The sequence below is a fragment of the Lacerta agilis genome, chromosome 2 (genome assembly GCF_009819535.1).
Source record: "Lacerta agilis isolate rLacAgi1 chromosome 2, rLacAgi1.pri, whole genome shotgun sequence".
Lineage (NCBI taxonomy): Eukaryota > Metazoa > Chordata > Lepidosauria > Squamata > Lacertidae > Lacerta > Lacerta agilis.
The window spans coordinates 18,399,633-18,419,730 of record NC_046313.1 but is presented as its reverse complement, the minus strand read 5'-3'; the positions used below and the strand labels follow the sequence as shown (position 1 = coordinate 18,419,730).

At 44.7% G+C, this 20,098-nt stretch overlaps 1 protein-coding gene across 1 annotated transcript; it reads right to left on the bottom strand.

Annotated features, from left to right (window-relative positions):
* Nucleotides 1-553: 553 nt before the first annotated feature.
* CD63 (CD63 molecule) lies at nucleotides 554-20,098 on the bottom strand. The gene is made up of 8 exons (XM_033138775.1): nucleotides 19,977-20,098; nucleotides 18,526-18,606; nucleotides 7,542-7,730; nucleotides 5,940-6,014; nucleotides 4,413-4,508; nucleotides 2,490-2,624; nucleotides 2,310-2,393; nucleotides 554-1,076 (listed from the first exon to the last, which is right to left on the bottom strand). Exons 2-8 carry the CDS (start codon nucleotides 18,589-18,591, stop codon nucleotides 1,011-1,013), a joined length of 711 nt encoding a protein of 236 aa, XP_032994666.1. The 5' UTR covers nucleotides 18,592-18,606; nucleotides 19,977-20,098; the 3' UTR covers nucleotides 554-1,010.

The window sequence follows — 20,098 nt, the reverse complement described above, 5'->3', positions numbered from 1 at the left end:
TTTGTAGGCAACGTTAAAGGTCAGTATGGCAATATATTGACACAGTTGAGATAATACAAGGGTAAGGAAACTGCACCTGCAGTGTGAAAAATCCCTGCCACACCTTCCAAAAGGTTCTGGACAGAACATGGGAGCAAAAGGGATCTATTGCCAAGAACTAAATGTCAGTTAAAAACCAAGAGCAGGTAAGGAAGTGATAGAATTCTAAGGTTATAGAGTGATTTGGCTTCCAGAGAAATCAAAGAGGCACCAGGAAGATTTAAATACGTAATTACAAATGCAAGGAAATTTCTTTTTGAAGCTTGCCACATGTCTACAATGCGGACAAATGCAAAATCAGGATGGAGATAGCACATAAATAAGCCTGAACACATGGGAGAAACAATGTCTTTATTTTCGAAATAGTGAATTACTGGCTTAAAAAAAAAAAAAATCCCCACAATTTTCCATCCCATCGTGGTTTCCAAAACAACTATGCTCACTTGATTAAACAGACCGTCTTTCCAAGGGGGAAAAAAGGAGCATCCTAAAGTATATAGCAGTCTACATATTAGGTGAGGTGTCGGGGGAAATGCTGCAGGTCTAGAAGTCTTGAAGATTCAATCTGGGAGAAGCAAAAGTTCAAAGGTCCTTGCTCAGGCCTATGAAAGGGACTAAGAAAATTTGCTGGAATACTATAGCAGTCGTGTATCACAAGATGCCCACTAGACCGTGAAGCATAGCATGAAAGCTAATGCAACTTTTGAAGTAGGAATGGAGTGTCGAATTAGGCACACAAGAGGGAAACATCCCATTAGGGGATTGTGGGGGAGGGAGATAAGGCAACATGTGAATCCTTGGGAGGGCAGTATATGTGTTCAAGAAAGGCAACAGAAGAGGAGACATTCACCCAGCGCCTGTTCTACAGGCATATATAATGGTCAGTTGCAACCCCAGAAAAGGAGACAGAAATATCCCAGGGGTTCTGTGATTGCTGTTGCAGTAACCAGATGTGATAAGATGAGATGCGGCTACATAACCTCATAGCCACTGCGGATTCCTTTCATGAGACAACAAGCAAAAATGATGCCCAGGAGCTGAGGAAAGAAGTTACAAGAAATTTTGTATCAGCTGCAAGGTATAATCTGCAAGTTAAGTGAATGTTTCACTACACAGTGACCCTACAAGGAATAGAGGCCATGCAACCACTTCGCCCATCATTTCAGAGGGTGCGTGTGTGCAAGAAATTTCTCCTGCTCAGCTCTTTGAAATGTACCACCAAATTTGCTTAACTTTTACATGCGGAGCCGTTATTTGCTTACTTTCCGCATGCAAAGCAGATACTCTCCTACTGAGCTGCAGTCCTTTTAAGTCTCCACTTCAGGTGATTGTTTAGGCAGTCATAACTTTGGAGGCAAGGGGAACTGGCAGCAAGGTAATCCCTCTACAGTCCAAACAGCTCAAGCCTGCAACGGCCTCCTTCGGTATGCACATGCCACAGGAACCGGTTATATAGCTCAGAAGCTACTTTTGTTCACTCAGTGCAGCAGGAATGTCTGGCAGGAAAAGGTAGCCCATTTCCCCGTAACAATCCCCATGCCCTGAGCTCTGCCACTAGACTGCCAAATGAAGGGCACAATCCACCACGGTTGTAATGGCAGCAAGCAGTAGCGGTATCTCTCCAGTGCTTGCAATTTGCTTTAGTGCATCAAACATGGGCCAACACATTTCTACCGCCCCACAGTATAGACTTGACAAGCTGGGGGAGTATTCTGAGCTGGAGCAAAGTGGCATGGAAGAGCTCTGCAGAACACCAACAGCGTTACTTCGCAGCTTAACACTACACACCGGTCTGCTAGTCAGCAGTATAGATGGGACTGTACTGCACATTGGATTACTGAATCGTAAGTTCTGCATGGATCTATGGTGCCAAGTTCAAGTATCTTCTCCTTTTGTTCGGATGTCCGGGGGAGCAGTTTCTAAACCTTTTAAGATTGTGAACAAAACTTTGGACAAATGCTTTGTGAAGTCTCAACAAGCAGGCTTGCCCAGAAGCCAAAAGTTGGGTTTCAGAGTCCTGCAGATTCCATTGCTGCTAACTAAAGATACTAAAATCCTGGATGATGAAAATGTACAACCCAGATCACTTATCCAGGTTGAAAGATTCAGATGTTAATGTCAATTTAAAAAATAAAATAAATAAAAGCACCGAATACAGACAGGTCTGTAGTTACTAGTTTCCCCAGCGAACCAACATCATGGCGCAGATATCCGTGCATGCGCACCCAACCCACCCACAGTTCCCCATAATCTATTATAATTCTTGGTACCTCAAAGAAAGCAATGCCCAATGCCACTCCAGCCACAATTATGATGTGTTTTCTCAACCAGGCTTCTATTTTTACCACACAGCCCTGTAGGGAGAGAGAGGGAACAAGGTTTTAGAGCATCTGCCAGAACCCTCATGCTAGGAACAAAGCTCTCCTTTCCCAGCACTCATCCATCCATACCTCCTGGTTGATTTTGTCTGTGGTTGGATTCTTTTCGCAATCGGTGTCATTGTGTTTGCAGCATGATGGAGGTATATTTGAGGGCGTCGTTCCGTTAAACCAATCTGTGTAATTGAAGGCTCCACAACAGTTATACTACAATTGGAGAAGTATTGGGGGGGGGGAGAGATTAGTATCTTCCAAGTGAACAGGGATTGTTAACCCCCAGAACTGAGAACATTTCCTTGACATACCCAAGTATTCTGCATGGTAAACCATTATCATCACTCCCATTTTGCAAATAGGGAACAGAGGGCAACTGTAGTGATCTGCACAAAACTACCCGTTGAATCACTGAACCCAGGTTCAAGTCCAACAGCATTTAAGGACATAATAAGAGCCTTCCTGGATCAAGCCAAAGACCCATTATAGTTCAACAGCCTACTACTATCACTGCAGCCAATCAGATACCCATAGGAAGCAAGAAAGCACTCTCTTCCCACTTGTGATTCCCAAAAACTGATATTCAGAGGCACGCAATATATATTTTTTTGTCCAGCATGAATATTCCAATGATCAGCTCCACTGGATGTCTCTTGAGTTCTCATGTTATGAGACAGAAAAGCTTCTCCATTCTCTTTCTCCACACCAGGCATCAACGTTTACATGCCCCCTCCTTAGTTGCCTTTTCTCAAAACTGAAAAGCACCACATGTCATAACCATTCACCGTAGGTGAATTGCGCCACTGCCTTGATAATTTTGGTTGCCCTTTTCTAAAACATTTCTTTGTTACTTCGCCATCTCATCTGCACCGATGGCAGCTTCAAATTCGTCAAAAACCGGTACAGGGGCCTGCGCTGTCATTTGTCTCGATAGAGTCTAATTTCTTCTGGTCGTCCATTCTGCTTTGCGCCCATACTCTATATCAATTATGTAGTTTGTCAACCATGAAAATAGCATACTGTTGAAGAACAACTATCTCCACCAGGTTCCCTTTCACTTTCGTTTTACTAAACCCCTCATTTTCGGGAAGTTTCTTTTTTTTATTTCAAATGTGACTTCTATTGGTCTTTGTTGGCAATTGTCCATTTACATATACCAATCACTAAGTTTATTGTTTTAGCCAAAGGCCATAACAAATTTGCAGCAACGGTACCAATAAAACAATACAGATCATACAGCCAACATTAACAGAGAGGTTACCAGAGATAACAAATCCAGCTTGATTTCAAATTAAACCCCTGAATCACTAATGTATAGTGATTTAATCTAACTCCCTTTTCATTGTTATTTTGCAGTGTTACAAAGCTGTTATTGTCACCCCAAAAGAAACTGGGCCATTTCTGCCTGGTTGTACTTGCTTGTTTGTGTAGACAAAGGTTTCAGAAAGCAATCTCTTGTGTGGAACAAGCAGCATTTCAGAGGAATCTACCTTGAAGGCCCTGGGCTTTCTACAACCTACCTAGCAACTTAAGATTTTGCTTCCAGGACCTTCCATTTATTTCCCCATGTCACTGGCACCAACATGCACCACGACCACTGATTCCACCCCAGCACTGATTCAACCTTTCAGTGGTTGACTTACTGTCTTTAAAGAGGAAAGGTGGGGTATTAACGCAGCAATGCCATTTTTAAAATGGGAGGATCTAATGTACCGACAAATCCACATCTCCAATACAGCTTTACTTGGCAAAACTATTATAATACTGAGGGCACTTTCAGAAGGAGTCTGTGATATGACATGGGGATCTGCCGAGAAGTGAAGAATCTCATTGGGTACAGCTTGGCCTTTGTAAATGTTCAAAGCTACCCTTCAAATTATGGGTGGGGTTTTGTTCCCAGCTCTTAGCAGAAGTTGCCATCAGAAAACAAGGACGGTCCCCTGCCAGCATTGCCTCCCCAACAATTAGATCTAGGAAGCAGGGCTTCTGTGTTACATTCACCTTCTGCTGCAACTCATCCAAAAACTTGGTAACGTCTCCATCCTTTTTGTAGACTGCTATTTCTGCCCGGATTTCTTTGTCAATCACTGTTTTGATCTGGAAGAGGAAGCAAGCAGAAAAGGAAAGGGAAGAATTAAAAAGGACATCTGATGGGGGTGACTAAGCCTCCTTAAGATTTAGCAAAGACCAAAAAACATGGGTAAATTAAGCATGCCTGAGGACGTTCTTCCCCTTGTGAGAACATGAGGAACTTCTGGATGAATTCTCTAGTGATGGTCTTCAATCTCAGGGTCAATCCAGTGATTAAAAAAGGAGTTTCTCTTTAGATATTCCCTCTGCCTAACACTCTCTAGGGCAGGTGTGGCCAACATACAACCTCTAGTCGTTGTTGGGACTCCCAATTCTCATCAACCTCATCCAGGAGGGCCAATTAAAAAAAAAATCAAATTGGTTATTCCCAAAAGCCCCGAAGCTTTTCCACCAAGGGATAATAGGGACGGAGGTCCCAAAAAAGTTGGTTCAACTGTACGCAACAGCAAAAGCAGCCAGAATCCTGTACGCGCAGAAACGGAAAGGAGCAGAGGTACTAACCAAAGAGGAATGATTTCAAAAGTTTAATGGACTATGTGGAAATTGTGAAATTGACAGCCAAGAATAGCAGGTCAAAGAGCCGAACTATTTACAGAAGAGTGGAGACCCTCTGAAGAACTGCTACAGTCAAATTAAAACGTGGACAGGGTTTGAATTACAAGCAGCGGAATGAAAACAATTATAAGTGAAATAAAGGATAATTGTATCAGACAAAAATATGTTATATAAAGCAGTAGATAAAGGGTGGGAATAAAAACATCATGGAGGTAATGGTGGGAAGTCAAAAATTTTATTTTAAAAAAAGGTTATTTATGTATGCTACTACAACGAACTGTGTTTCGTTAGCCCCAAAATGCAAAACGAGCGAGGTCCCAACCAAAGAAGAATGGCAACTTAAACTGATTGTATATGCGCAGTTTACGGATCTAACATATAGAATAAGAGAACAAGAAGAACATACATTTAAAGAAGATTGGAAAATGTTTATTGACTATATGGGGGAAATTATGTACACTTGAAAACGCTGGCAATGTTAAGATAAATTCAACAGTGTAAATAAGTTTTGATGGAAGTAATAATGAAATACTGCACTGAATGGTTTAGTTTATATAAAACATGCAGGGGTTTACGAACCATGGAAAGAGAAGGGAAGTTATTGATATTTTAATGTCTAAATAAATATTCTAACTTGTAAAACAGAAAACTGAATAAAAAATTTAAAAAGACAAAATTTTAAGTAAAACATATTGAAATTTAAGTAAATTTGCAAAACCTCTGAAATCAATAAAAAATATGGAAGAAAAAAATGTTTTAAAAAAGAACCTGTGAAGATCCCCATGTTGGCTACCCCTGCTCCAGGGGGTTTCAGCAAACATCTGGAGATATCAGCAGAACCACCCTTTACCCACAACCACGGGACCCAAAGGCACCTCTTACCTCATCTTTGTAGATGTAGCCAGCAATGGCAGCTGCAATCTCCACCAGGAAGATCAGTGTCAGCAGCACAGCAAACTATTGAAGGAAATGCAGTTGTTAATAATATCTATGGAGTGCTTGTTGATCCCAAACTCACTGCCATCCTTCATTTTGGGCTTAGCGGCAAGAGAAAATGGTCCATCCACACCCTTATTCATATGAATCTCACCTTCTGACACCAAAGACTGTGTCCACTTAAGAAGCAGCCCTACCTCTGAAAAGGAGGTAAAGGTAAAGGTACCCCTGACCGTTAGGTCCAGTCGCGGACGACTCTGGGGTTGCGGCCCTCATCACGCTCTATAGGCTGAAGGAGCCGGTGTTTGTCCACAGACAGTTTCCGGGTCATGTGACCAGCATGACTAAGCCGCTTTTGGCGAACCAGAGCAGCGCACAGAAACGCTGTTTACCTTCCCGCCGGAGCGGTACCTATTTATCTACTTGCACTTGACGTGCTTTCAAACTGCTAGATGGGCAGGAGCTGGGACCAAGCAACGGGAGCTCACCCCGTCGCAGGGATTCGAACTGCCGACCTTCCAATTGGCAAGCCCTAGGCTCTGTGGTTTAGACCACAGTGCCAACCGTGTCTGCGTATATGAAAAGGAGAGCTTTGCCTAAATAACTCTCCTGCCCTGTTGTCTAGCCAGCCAGTGGCCTAGCCAGCCAGAGGAGACAGAACCCATTCATATTCAAAGCCTATCAAATTTGTTCTGTGAAGCCAGTGATTTGCCCCATCCTGACTTCCAATATTCAAAATGGGAAACGATGACAACAGGCTAGAACAGTAGTTGCCAACGTGGTGCCCCCCCCCAACTCCCAGTGTCCCTGATCAGCCATCGGCCATGCTTACTGAGGCTAAGTCTGAGCGATAGCTGTTTGTCAAAACATAGTGATAGATCACCAGCTAAACATTGCAATATATTGAAGTATCACAATATCTGAAATAAGGATGGAGTCTGTAGAGGCCTTGGCTGGCTTCATTGTTTTTCCTGCTTTGTGATTTTTGCATAGCGTGTGCATGCCCCCCCCCCAATGTTTAGTGATATATTGCCATGTCAAAAATTATGAAACCGTTATCATGATGATGGCAGCCATAGCACAACATCTGGAGAGCAACATATTGACTACCCCTGGGCAAGATGGTTTTGAGACCTGTAGCAGGGCAAGGTTAGCAGTAAGATGAAGTGTAACTTATGTACTTGGCAAGCATGGTTTATTCCAGGCATAGGCAACCTTCGGCCCTCCAGAAGTTTTGGCCTACAACTCCCATGATCCCTAGCTAACAGGACCAGTGGTCAGAGATGATGGGAAATGTAGTCCAAAACATCTGGAGGGCTGAAGGTTGCCTATGCCTGGTTTATTCGCTATCATTACTGCCTTCCATTTCTCAAGCTCTAGAAAGGGTGGGGTGGGGTGCCAAAGGCTCGGGTGCCTGGATTAGATGGAACTTTAGAGGCTGCAGTCCCGGCTACTATGCTATATTAGCTCCCTCCAGCCACTCAGATCTAAGAGTTCAGCTTCCCATCCTGCGATTCCAATGCCTGGGCTCCCCTTCATTCTCCTCACCGTGGTGACCATGCAGTAGTTCTCCTTTAATGCTCCGCAGCAGCCAAAGAAGGAGATGAAGAAGACGATAACTCCAACAACCAGGATGACAATGGGAGGGCCTGAAGCAGAGGCGCTGGTCATCTTCAGGGTGTGTTTGAGTTCAAGCTGTACAAAAATGCCCAAGGCGATCAGAGCAATGCCACAGAGCTGTGTGGAAGAGAAACCAAGCATTAGTGGCGGAATTGTCCACACATAACCAACAGAAGAACTGCACCACTGGAGTCGGGCAGAATACAGTATTGCATCAAGATTCACAATTACGCCAAAAGGGGGGAGGCGAGGGGAAAGGAATAACAACTAATCATAATTTTATTATTTATTCTGCTTATTTTATTTATATTTTATAACCTGCCCATCCGGCTGGGTTGCCCCAGCAACCCTGGGCAGCTTCCAACACATATAATGAAATCAAAGTACAAAAAAACTTTACAGGTATTGTTTATTACAAGAAACTAGAACAGAGTTAACATTTGCTTTTCATTTTGAAGTAAAACTTGCATTGCCAGCTACTCTGCAGTGTGAAAACACCGTTGATTTGACCTTAAGGCGTGCATCGTGGTTTCAAATAAAAAGGAAGACGCCAAGACAACACTTCAGCAAAGCTTCATAATAAAGAACAAGGGGGTAACAGTCTGTTAACAACTGAAGCTGGGCTTAAATACACCATCCATGCAGTGTTAGAAACTGGGATAGAAAAGCTAGGAGCCAAATGGCTCCTGGGACCCGGGTTGTGGGGCGCCAAAACAGAATGTCTAGTCGCCATTTAGGGGGTATGGTCGTTAACACTTTATTTTGATAACCCTAAACCAATACGCAGTTCATATAAGTGACACATTGTTAATATGACATTTTTAACATACACTGTTAAAACTTAATACTGTTTAATTTGGTGTCTGGGGGGGGGAATACCATACTTTAGTATTCAAAACACTCTACTGTTTATTGTTAAACTCCTTAACATATTGTCTTTCCTTAACATACACTTTGAGGCTTCAAAGCACATACATTTCAGTAATCCTTGAGTGTCAGCTAGGCGCAAAAAAATGGCAGACACTTTTTTTTAGGCGTTCACAAATGGAGAATCTTTAGGCGCGAAATTTGCCCTGCTAATTTCGAACCCTGCATCCATGTTTAAATGCAGGTTCCACCAAGTGTTTCTGCTAGCATCAAGGCATCTGGGTTAGAAGGGGTGGAAAGTGCTATCAGGTGTTAAAGGACTCGTACGGCATCCTCATTGTCTTGTCCCACCATCTGCCATGTATTCGGAGGGTGAAGGTCTGCAGCAGGAAATCTGCTGTTCTCTGCTCCCCACACAGTTTAGAAGCCTGTGTGCCTGAAGTTCTAAACTCAGCAGGGAGACAAGAAAGAGCAGGTCTCCCCAAGCACATAAATGGGGCTCAAAGGCATGGTGGTGGGGTGGGGGTTTTGCAGGCCCAGGCTCCTGGGACTATGACAGAAGGGGATGGGGAACCTGCAGCCCTCCAGATGTTGTTGGACTCCAATACCCACCAGTGCCAGCCAGCATGGCCAGTGATCACAGGTGGAGTGTAACATCTGGAGGGCATTACAAGTTTCCTATCCCTGCCTCACATGGTTCTAAGCATGTAGGCCCTTAATACTGAATAGGGGTCTGGAACGAGGGTGAATCCAGCTCCTAGATCAGGCTTCCTCAACCTCGGCCCTCCAGGTGTTTTTGGCCTACAACTGCCATGATCCCTAGCTAGCAGGAGCAGTGGTCAGGGATTATGGGAATTGTAGTCTCAAAACATCTGGAGGGCCCAGGTTGAGGAAGCCTGTCCTAGAGTTTTAATACTATTGAAGGCATACCTTCCCAACATTCACAGGTAAAAGTGACACATTTGTTTTCTTAAAAACACCTCCATTTCCACAACAAAGCTCACAGTCTGCCTTCCCCTAATCAAAACCGACTGATTATAAAAGGCTTCTCCACCCCAGATGCTGTGTACACTTATTCTGCAATACCCTATCCTTGTGGCTTTCATGACCAAGCCATTTTCTTTCTTTTAAAAAAGATAATTCATTAAGTGACATTTACTCTCAGGGTCTGTGAATATGGAGGAATGAGAAAGGACGCAGAACATTGGTATGTTGCAACTGGATGCAGTTTGGGCCTGGTCACATGCTTTTTATAAATGCCCTGCTTGCTTGCTCTTTTAATTGAAAGATATACTAGCAGGGTACTGTTATGATAATAGGGTCACCATAATTAACAGTCCAGAGGAAACTAAAGCTGCTGTTTGTTTGTTTGTTTTAAAAAAAAAAGACAGGGTAGGGATTACAGTATAGGGACAGAAGTTCAATAAAAGACGATTAAGTTGTTTATGTATGTAATGACAGCAGCTAGGATTCTTTATGCATAAAAATGGAAAGACGGAGAAGTTCCCACCAAATAAGAATGGATAAGTAAAGTGATGGACTATGGGGAATTGTTTTATGGAAGAACAGAAGCCTTTTTGGGGGTACGTAAAGAAATATGCTGGCATGTTGAATTCGTGAGCAGGACGTGAACTATGAGCAACAGAAGGAATTGGAGATTATTGTATTATTGTTATGATATAAGAGAGAGAAGACAGGGTGTGCAGCAAGGGGGAGAAATTAAAGAAACACACCATGGAAAATGGGATGGGAAGTCAACCAAACGAAAGAAAAACCTATTATGTATTGGAATGTTTATGTGAAACTTTTGAAAACTCAGTAAAATCTATCAGTTTAAAAATGGCAGGGTATACATGGCACTTTGGCACTGGTACCATGTGCAGTAGCATCAAATTGCCACCCACAAGTTACTGCAGACTTGGCAGCAGGTCACATACAGTCATACCTCGGGTTGCGCGTTTTTGGGTTGCGCACTGAATGGATTACTTCCAGGTTTCAGCGCTTGTGCATGCACAGAAGCTCTAAATCACACTTTGCACATGCGCAGATGCGGCGCTGTGGGTTACGGACACTGCGGGTTGCAAACACGCCTCCTGCACGGATCACGTTCACAACCTGAGCGTCCACTGTATATGAGAAAGAGAGACCAAAACAGAAGAATGACAACTGTAGCAAGACAGTCTTAACAGGTCAGTTATTTATCAGGGAGGGGTATGGAGAGGTACCAAGAGAGTCAGAGTAAACGGAGACCATTATAAGCAAGATCAGATGAAGGCACCCAGCTCAGGACTGAGTCAGCACAGCTGTAGGGACAAATTCCCACCCAGTTCCCAAATAGGTGCTGTGTTTCCTGGAGCTGATATTTACCTTGCCCTATCACAGCAGGGTGGATCCACCTAAGGCAAAGATGCCCAAGCCCAGTTTCCAGATTACCCACAGCAAGCTTTGAACTTGCGGGCAGATCAGCAGAGATCCATTACCACCATCACTTGCCAGGGGAAAACTCTGGTGGCAAGTTGTGGATATTCCCACTGGCTCAATATGAGGGCAAAGACTGGCTAACTCTGATCTGAGGTGGGTATGTGGGTGGATGGATGGAGGGGCGTTCACAAGAGAGCACCAGAGAACGTAGAAACTGTTGGGAGGCGCTAGAAACAGGGCGATGCCCGTTTGTCTTGCAGGAGTGGTTCAGCCACACATGCAATTTCCCCCTTTCCTTCCTGAAGACAAACAGCCAATGTCAAAAGAAATTGGCTTTTATTATTTGCCTCATTGCAACAGGCGTGAGGGGTGCACATGGTTCAAAAGCTTTTTGTGAGTTTCCTGCCCCCCCCCACCCCGTGTGTGAGAATAAACTTTAGGGTGTCTCCAGAAATCCCTCCTCCGACTTCACTTGCTCTCTGCAGCTGTATAACCTCCACATGATTCCTGTGCAAAATCCCACCCAATGTGCTGCTGCAAACAGGCCACAATGCAGGCAGTACAGCAGTTGTTCACAAAATCAGGAAGGGTTACGCTAAGACTAAGCAGTCTCATTAGTTGCTATCTCCTGTCACACCTTTTCCTGTTACAGGTAGGTAGCCGTGTTGGTCTGCCATAGTCAAAATAAAATAAAATAAAAAATTCCTTCCAGTAGCACCTTAGAGACCAACTGAGTTTGTTCTTGGTATGAGCTTTCGTGTGCATGCACACTTCTTCAGATACACTGAAGCGGATCTGAAGAAGTGTGCATGCACAAGAAAGCTCATACCAAGAACAAACTCAGTTGGTCTCTAAGGTGCTACTGGAAGGAATTTTTTACACCTTTTCCTGTTCATGTTACAGAAGATGTCGCCTGGATGCAACAATAGGGCATTTTATGCCGGAAACCTTTTCTGGAGCAGCAGTCATCACAGAAAGCGGGAATTACAGTACTGGCTTTCTGCCCCCAGGACACACCCTCCAGGCTAATATCTTTGTTCCTCCATAAGTCTCTTCCAGCAGAGTCAAGGGGACAACTGGCTGCTGTTTACATTAGACCAAAGCAAACCAGCCCATCAGCTCCACTGATCGTATGCCGACTTGGGTTAATATTTTCTGGGGAAAGCATGGTTTCCCAAGGCACAGGAAGTGGAAACGGGAAGGGCAGCTAAGCACACCATAGGCCAACAACACCCGCAACAACAACAAAAATCCAGTCTGAGCCAATTTCTGCAAGTAGTCCTAGTCCAAACACACATTTCCCCACCTCATCCTTCCTGAGCCATATGCTAACTCCAAGCATAATTGTTTTTTATAACATGCAATGCCAAGTCAGTTCCCTCCATTTCTCACATTGGTAACTGGAAGAAAGCAAGGTCTTGTGGTATCTTGAAATAGGCTTTTGTGGTTTGCAGCCTACTATGCCAGATACATGAAGAGTTGTCCTGAACTGGTGAGTTATATTCATCTCTCTCACTCACACACAGAGGAAGAAATGTTTACAAAAATTAGGGCAGAAAGTCCAGCAATTCGGAGATCAGGTGTACAGAGACAGGTGTAAATGAGACCCAATCAAGGTGGGTGTGACCCACTTTTCATTGAAGAACTGGTAAGGTGAGATGAATAAACTTAAACATATAGGATCCCTCCAGACTTTCACTGCTTTGTGAGAGGGACTGAAGTGCATGCTGGGATATTTAAGTGCTCTGTCGCCCTAGTGCAACAAATATACTTTTTTAAAAACCCCAGACATTTCGCAATTTGTAAAGCGACGTTGAAATGCATTTAAAAGTATGGGATGGATGGATGACTTGTAACAGGGTAAAACGAAGGGAGAACCACAGACATTGCCTGAGCTCCTTGAAGGGATAGAAATGTGATTGCTTAACAAAATAAATAGCCTGAGGATAAGACTTCTTGGTGTGGTAAACAAGGCTCTACCGAACAAGACATAATGACACAGTGAGGTGGTTAATCCTTAAAGTTCCCCAGGACTCTTAGCTGAGCTGGCTATCACAGCTAAAATAGCTACACTTCTCCCATTGAAGAGAGGAGACATGTGTAAAACAATCTTGACTGCTTTGGGGTTTAAGGCGCAGCAGCAGCTAGGCCAAATATGAGAGAGGTGCCTATAAAAGAAGCACATACAGAAGGTCCCCAACTCCGAACCCAGGAAATGCTTCACACTGCTGTTCCATTACCCAAGCAGGGCAAAGCCACAGTTTCTGCCACTTCCTGGCTTGTATCGTAACACAGATCGCACCAAGCGGCATCCTAACAATAGCAAGCCCACACACACTTTATTTAAACTGGCAACAGCCTGTATTTTCATATGGTTTCTACATGCAAAACAGAAAACTTGAGAAAAGCACGGTTCTTTCAGCTCTAGTTGAATAGTGGAATCCTAATGAATACTAATCACATAACATTTCGAACGACGTAAAATATAATAAGAGTTTGGAGTTTGTTTGTATGTATACTTTATATTTTTCGAAGCATGGCATTCGGAGTCTGAAAAACTTGGTGGAAAAGATGAGCCACAAGATATACTGCCTAAGACTAATGGAAATACGCATTTAGAACTTAGAATTAATGGGTGTTATAAGCAAAAATCTGCCCTTATTCCCTTATGGGGTACACAAGAGCCCTTGTAAAGTCCTTTGCAGGTTCTCCATCGGTAGGAGTAAAAAACAGAGGCCAACCAGAGAATAATTAGAAGCAAAGCAGCTAGTAAGCTCGATCTTTATTGTTCTGTTGCAACAGGGTACCTTCCTCACACACAGGTGAGCAGGGAAGAACCTCAAACAAAGGGCTGCCTAGTGACTTCTGTTTCAGTGTATCTGAAGAAGTGTGCATGCACACAAAAGCTCATACCAAGAACAAACTTAGTTGGTCTCTAAGGTGCTACTGGAATGATTTTTTGATTTTATATTTTGTTTTGTCCTTAAAAAGACATTTCAAAAAATCCCCCTCGGAGTCCAGCCCCACCCCCCAGAAGCAACATCCATACATCACAGAAGAGGTGCAGCCCAAAGCCTACCCCCCAGATACATCACACCTACATCACACAAAAAGGCGGTTTCCAACAAATTTCAAGAGAAATCTGAGTGCCCTTGTTTACCTTCTGTCTGCCAGTTTGTGATAATGCCTTATCTGATTGCCTTTTCTCAGTAGCCTGGCCATTCCTTTGAGATGGTAATCTCTTTTAATTCCTGGGCAATTGGGAAGTTCCCTCACCCCCTCCCTCCTTGCAGAGAAACATTTGGTAACCATTTGGTCAGTTTTGAGAGTCAAAATGGGGTCAGGACTGTCTGCCTCAGACATGTGGCCTTGTTTGCTTGGAACACTTATGAACATTTATTATATATATAAAAGACCTTAATATTCTTACAACATGGGGGTTTTGAAATTCAAGTTTTGGTGTGTATACTAGGAACAACTGAACACATTATTTCAGATTCTAGGGTCCAGCATGGAGCTTGGATTCTAGATCCTTTATCTTCAGCAGAGTTACATGTAACCACCACCCCTTCTCCATTCGCAGAGGCTGCATTTATCATTCTGATCACTTTAACAGGGAAGTCAAACATGTTGCTAACTCGCCCATCTTTATGACTGGCAAAACAAACACTGGCTTGGTTTGCACATCACACTTAGCCAAACCACAGCTGAACTCAGATGCATGGGCACCTAGAGAGGAGACTGTAGCTGCTTCACTTCTGCCCAAGTCAAAGTTTTGCTGCTGTATCACACTGAGCTAAGCCGTGGTTCGAATTAATGTGTTGTCTGAACTCAGGTTCATGACTTAAGTGCTCTCCAGACTAACCACGAGTTGTATGTAACAATGGGTTACAGCTCATGGTTTCTCAGTTGAGCTAAACCACAAGCCCAGGTCTGGGCAAGATGCTAAGCCAAACCATGGCTTAAGCTCATTGTGACACAGCAGCAAAAAGAAAGAGGAGCAATACTCTCCCAGAGCCCACAGACTTTCATGTTCATGCCAAGTCATGGCTCACCTTAGCATGTGTGAACCTGGTCAGCGTGACACAAAGGAAGGTGAAAATGTGAGCATAGCTAGTCAATCTTTTCCCAACACTAAAGCCATGTGACTTTTAAAAAGTTGGTTCTCCTTTTCCCAGCATAATAACACCCCATCAGGGTTGCTGTTTTGACTACAGATATTAATGTGATTAGCCTGATAGCAGCAACAGGATGCACCTGGCAAGGAAGGTTTTGGCCCCCGTGTAACAAGACAGATGTAAAACATTCTTGTTTACTGAATAATCCCAAAAGATCCCACGTTTAGAGGGAGTAACAACGGGAGCCCTTTGAGTCAATTCAATCCCTTCAGTGGGTGGCAGCTGTGCCCGCCCCCATGCCCAGTTGCTGCCCAGAAGCAAAAGAGAAAAGAGGTGAGGATCCTATGCAGTAAGGCTTGGCTACTTTGTGGGACATTTTCTTTGTCAATCGAAGAAGGCAAGTTAAGTAGGCAAATATAGCTGGGTGAATGCATCCTTCGGTTTAGCTATATTCATGTGATATGATATCGCGTGACACACAGAGACAGACAGACAGCACTAGAGATCAGGTCAAGAGGCCAGTAATCTTAGGCTTCAGTTTCCATCATAGCTACAGAACTGAAATTGTTCTTGCCTTGCAACCCAAAGCAAACTCTTCTTAAAAGTGGCCACCCGCCAAAAATAACTGCTTATCAAGATTCTAAACCAGGGATGGGAAGCCAGCGGTCCTCCAGGTGTGATCCAACTCTCGTCAGCCTCATCCGCCATGGCCAATGTCAAGCTGGATAGCAGTTAGAGGGCAGGATTCAACCAACGAGTCTCATTGATGGAAGCCCTGTGGCTTTTGCAATTTGGCTTCTCCTCCTCCCCTTATGCAGCCCCCCAAACTGGCTCAGGGTGGGCGGTTTGGGAAAGCACCTGGAACAGTTCACAGAGAGAGGAGAGGGCTGTGTGTGTGTTCCATCAAGCAAGCCAAAATACTTACCTTGATGGAACAATAATCTAAGTGAGATGCTGAGTTCTTCCTATAGCCCGGCAACACCTGAAGGGACCAGAGTTTCCCACTCCTGCTGCAAATCTTCTCCTCCAATCTATTCTCACTCTTTTTACCCCACTCATCCATTCAGCGGATGCTCCTACCCGTGCCACACTTGCCATTCTGAAGCCTCTCTCAACATTGGTTGTTGTTGAACTACTACTACCATCACCCCTGACCACTGGTCCTGCGAGCTAGGGATGATGGGAGTTGCAGTCTAACAGCATCTGGGGACCCAAGGTTGAGAAAGGCTGTTCTAGCGACACAGGAGAAACTATCAAGAGAAAGAGGAGAAAAATATTTCCCTTCTATGCTGAACCCATCACAGGGCACCACAAAAAATTCTGTCCATGATTCCTGACACCCATGCCAGGCCTCTTCCAATTCTACTGGAAGTGTTCCCACCTCTGTTTTTAGGTTTATCCTCTCCTGGCTCACATACTACCTTGATGGCGGGGAGAGTTAATGTGGTTCTCTCCAGATGTTGCTGGACTACAGCTCCTTTTGTCACTTTATTTTACCCCAAGTAAATTATTCTTCTAAACTGCATTGGGGCATTCTGTTGTGAGAAGCAGTTCATAAGTTCAATAGACCTGACCACTGGTCATAATGGCTGGGGCTGATGAGAAGTGGGAATTATCTGGAAGGCAGCAAGCTGACTACCCCTGGCTCCATGCAACACAGGAATTTCATCACAGAGTTAACAATAGCTGGTGTCTGTTAGGAGCAATGAGATGAGCTTCGCACTGCTGTTGAGCAACAGGAAGGCTGTTTCCACAAATTTCATGTGGGTGGATGATTCATCCTGCATCATTAAAAGTGCATTAGGACCTTGACCTCACCTTCCAGAGTACAGAAGGCATTGCAAAGGAACCCTGTCTGCTTTAATCCACCACCAGAAGCTGCTGTCCACTATGTGTAGATATGTCAGCCCCCTCTAGTCCTAGACTGCCATGACAGCTGGCGTGGTATAAGCAAAGCCCTTCACCAACACAGCTCTAAGAGCAGAGATGCCAGCTGTTGAGGGTGAATGGGAGGGGGAGCAATGTAGAGTCAACATCATGACTTCAGGAGGAGCTGGGGCGGAGCCAAATGCGGCAAGTGGGCGGTTCCTGCTGGTACCACCACCAATGGGAGGCTGCTTCGACCCTCCTTCCCTTCCATGACAGCAGGAGGAGGAAGAAGAGGAGGAGCCACACTGCCCTTTTCGGACACTGAGGAGCCCTACCTCAAAAATATTTAGGGGTCCAGAAGGGGCTTGGCCCCCAGGAGCTGACATCTCTATTTAAGAGGCAGTAGGATTGAACTGATCCTTAACGAAAGTTTATTCTTTATTTTCTAATACACACCACATGTTGCATACCTTTCATTCCATATACTTTTTTTTACAGGGAGTTGGACTAGATGACCCTTGGGTCCCTTCCAACTCTATGATTCTATGAATGACAAGAACCCATTAACCCCTTCCCCTCCTAGATAGTGCCAGATAACCAATGATAACCCGTGTACTTGTTTATTGAACTGCCCCTTGACACCAACCTGCATGCAAAACATCCCAGGCTCATGGAGCCAATGGCTGGATGCACCCTTGAAGGACAAATAGTAGCATTTCTGGACAGTGATTTCCAGACTTCCTATTCCCAAGTGGGGAGGAGGATTAAACAATCCTGAACATTCACATTCAATACTTAAATCAGCCTTGTTCACACATTTCTTGCACATACTAGCTCTGCTCTTGAACACACATGGAACACAGTTGTCTGAAAGGGAGTCCCTAGTACTGCAAGCAGCTGATGGGAGTTAGGTTTGCCACATCACTGGGTGTTCCAGTTGTGTGGAAGCAAGCTACTTGCTTGAAACCATGAGTCCCTGTAGACCTGAGTAACACATAAAAGATCACTACTATTTTCTCAATCAACAGGAACATCAGTTTTGTCTATCAGACTCCCAAACCATCCTGGAGAAGTGAGATGGGGGGGGGAGACTAAAGCTCAGTGAAGCCCCCAGCTGTTTCTTTAGAAAGATTATCAGCATCTCTAAAGCTAAACTCCCAGGGTCTTTGAGAGGAAGCCAGAGCAGCTACTGGTTTGAGAAGGCTAAGCCAAGTAATTCAGATATGCTTCAGATTATATCATTTACAGGAAAGCCCGATAAAAATGTAACACAGACCAAGGAAGCCAAGCCAGATTCTTCAAGACACACTGCCTGTCAAGTCTGGCAGAACTTGGAAGGAAAGATTGCCAGTGCTTACAGAAGCCCGAGACTTTTGGCAACAAATAGCCCCTACAAGGAGTACAGTCAAGGCATTAAAACAAAATGAACAGAATTTAAAATAGTCATGTGAAGGCTCTGTAAGCCCATTATTCAGCTTCTCTGCCAAACAGAAAATACCAGCAGTCAAGATACATAAATTTCGTTGTACAACCACCACCTTCCCCCCAGTTTTGAGGAGTTCTGTTTCTTAGGTAGGGAAAGAAGTAACTGCTACTCCTCGCCGTTTCAAGCGCCAAGGCCCTCCAAGTCAACTTACCCAGAAAATGAAGTTGAAGAAAAAAACCAGGAATTTAACGCATTTCATACCACCGTCGACCCCCATTTTGCGTATCTGTCCCTGCAAAGTTAAAAAAAGGAAGTCAGAATTAACAGACTTGGGCAGCATAACCTGGACAGAAGGTACATATCAGGGAGGAGGTGGTGGTGGGGATTATGAACACAAGGGAATTTGGGTGGGGAAAACACAGAAAAGCAGGAAGCTTGGAGGAGTCAGCCTTGAATGGGTGCAGGGGAGAAGAAAGCGGATACGATCCCAGTCATTGTAGTCACAAATCCCTCCAGGGAGGGAAAGTCCTTCACAAGTGCATCAGCCTAGAAATAAACTGTTAAAAGGAAGTAGGACTGTGCCCGGCCTTCCTGTTCTTTCTCTGCCCCAATTCCCTCCACCCCATGGGCGTAGCCAGGATTTATGTTGCGGGGAGCAGGTAGCAAGGATTTATTATTGGAGGGGGTCACCCACCTGTCACCAAACTCTGTCTGGTTTTGCCTAGCAGATTTGAAAGCTAAAATTGCTTTCTTCTGACCCCAAGCGCTCAGAAAAAACCGTCAAAAATCTTTCTACAATTTCCATAATAATAATATTTTTATTAGGTACTTATACCCCACCCATCTGGCTGGGTTTCCCCAGCCACTCTGGGTGGCTCCCAAAAAACAGAGTATCAAAAACACGATTAAACACCAGACATTAAAAACTCTCCTTCTACTTTTAGTTAAGCATTTTTGTTTTTTTACTTGATTTAGGTGGGGGCAGCTGTCCCCCACCCCTCCGCCCGGAGCCCGCCCCGTTCTTCTCCCCCTCAGCCAGTCACATGGCAACCTTAACAGCAGTACACACAAGGCCAACTCTATACTCGTCGTTATGGCGAGGGGTAGGGGAAGAGGAAAGGGTCCCTTTCTTTAGGCGGTGTGCAGCCCACCCTTTTCCTTAGCCGCAAAAAAGCTTCGCAAATAGCTTCTGGGTTCGTCGAAGGCTCACGGCGGGCAAACGCTCCTCTCTCCCAACCTCACCACACCTTTCCCGTTCTTCCCCAGGCAAAGCCAGATTTCAAGAGCCTTCAAGGCGTGGCGAGGGGAGGAAGGAAACTCCAGACCCGGAGGGTTGCCATATTCCAAACAGTGACAGGAAAGTTTTTGAGCTTTTTCGTTTTGGGGGGGGGGGGGGCAAAGTTGTTGATTTTTTTTTTTAATTCGCTTTGCCCAAAGTTGTCGAACTTTTGGAAAGATCACAAAAAAGGCCGTTTTGGAGTAACCCTGAGGCGCCACCTCAGGCCCCTCACAACACAAGTCCGCGTTTCTCCCTCTCCGCGTAAAAGCGCTTCCCGCCCGCAGAGCAAAGGCTCCACTCCCTCACGCAAAAGAGAAACTTCTCGTCATTTGCATTGGGTGTTTTTTTTGGGGGGTGGGGGTGGGGGGTGTTGCTTCTCTTACCGTCCAACGACTTCCTCGTCCCCAAGGGCCGTTGAGCCAACAAACAGCAGAGCGCGCTTCCCAACTTGGCAGTAGTGAGAGCGGAGCGCCGCGTCGGCGGGGAGTCTTATACTGGCGGGCTC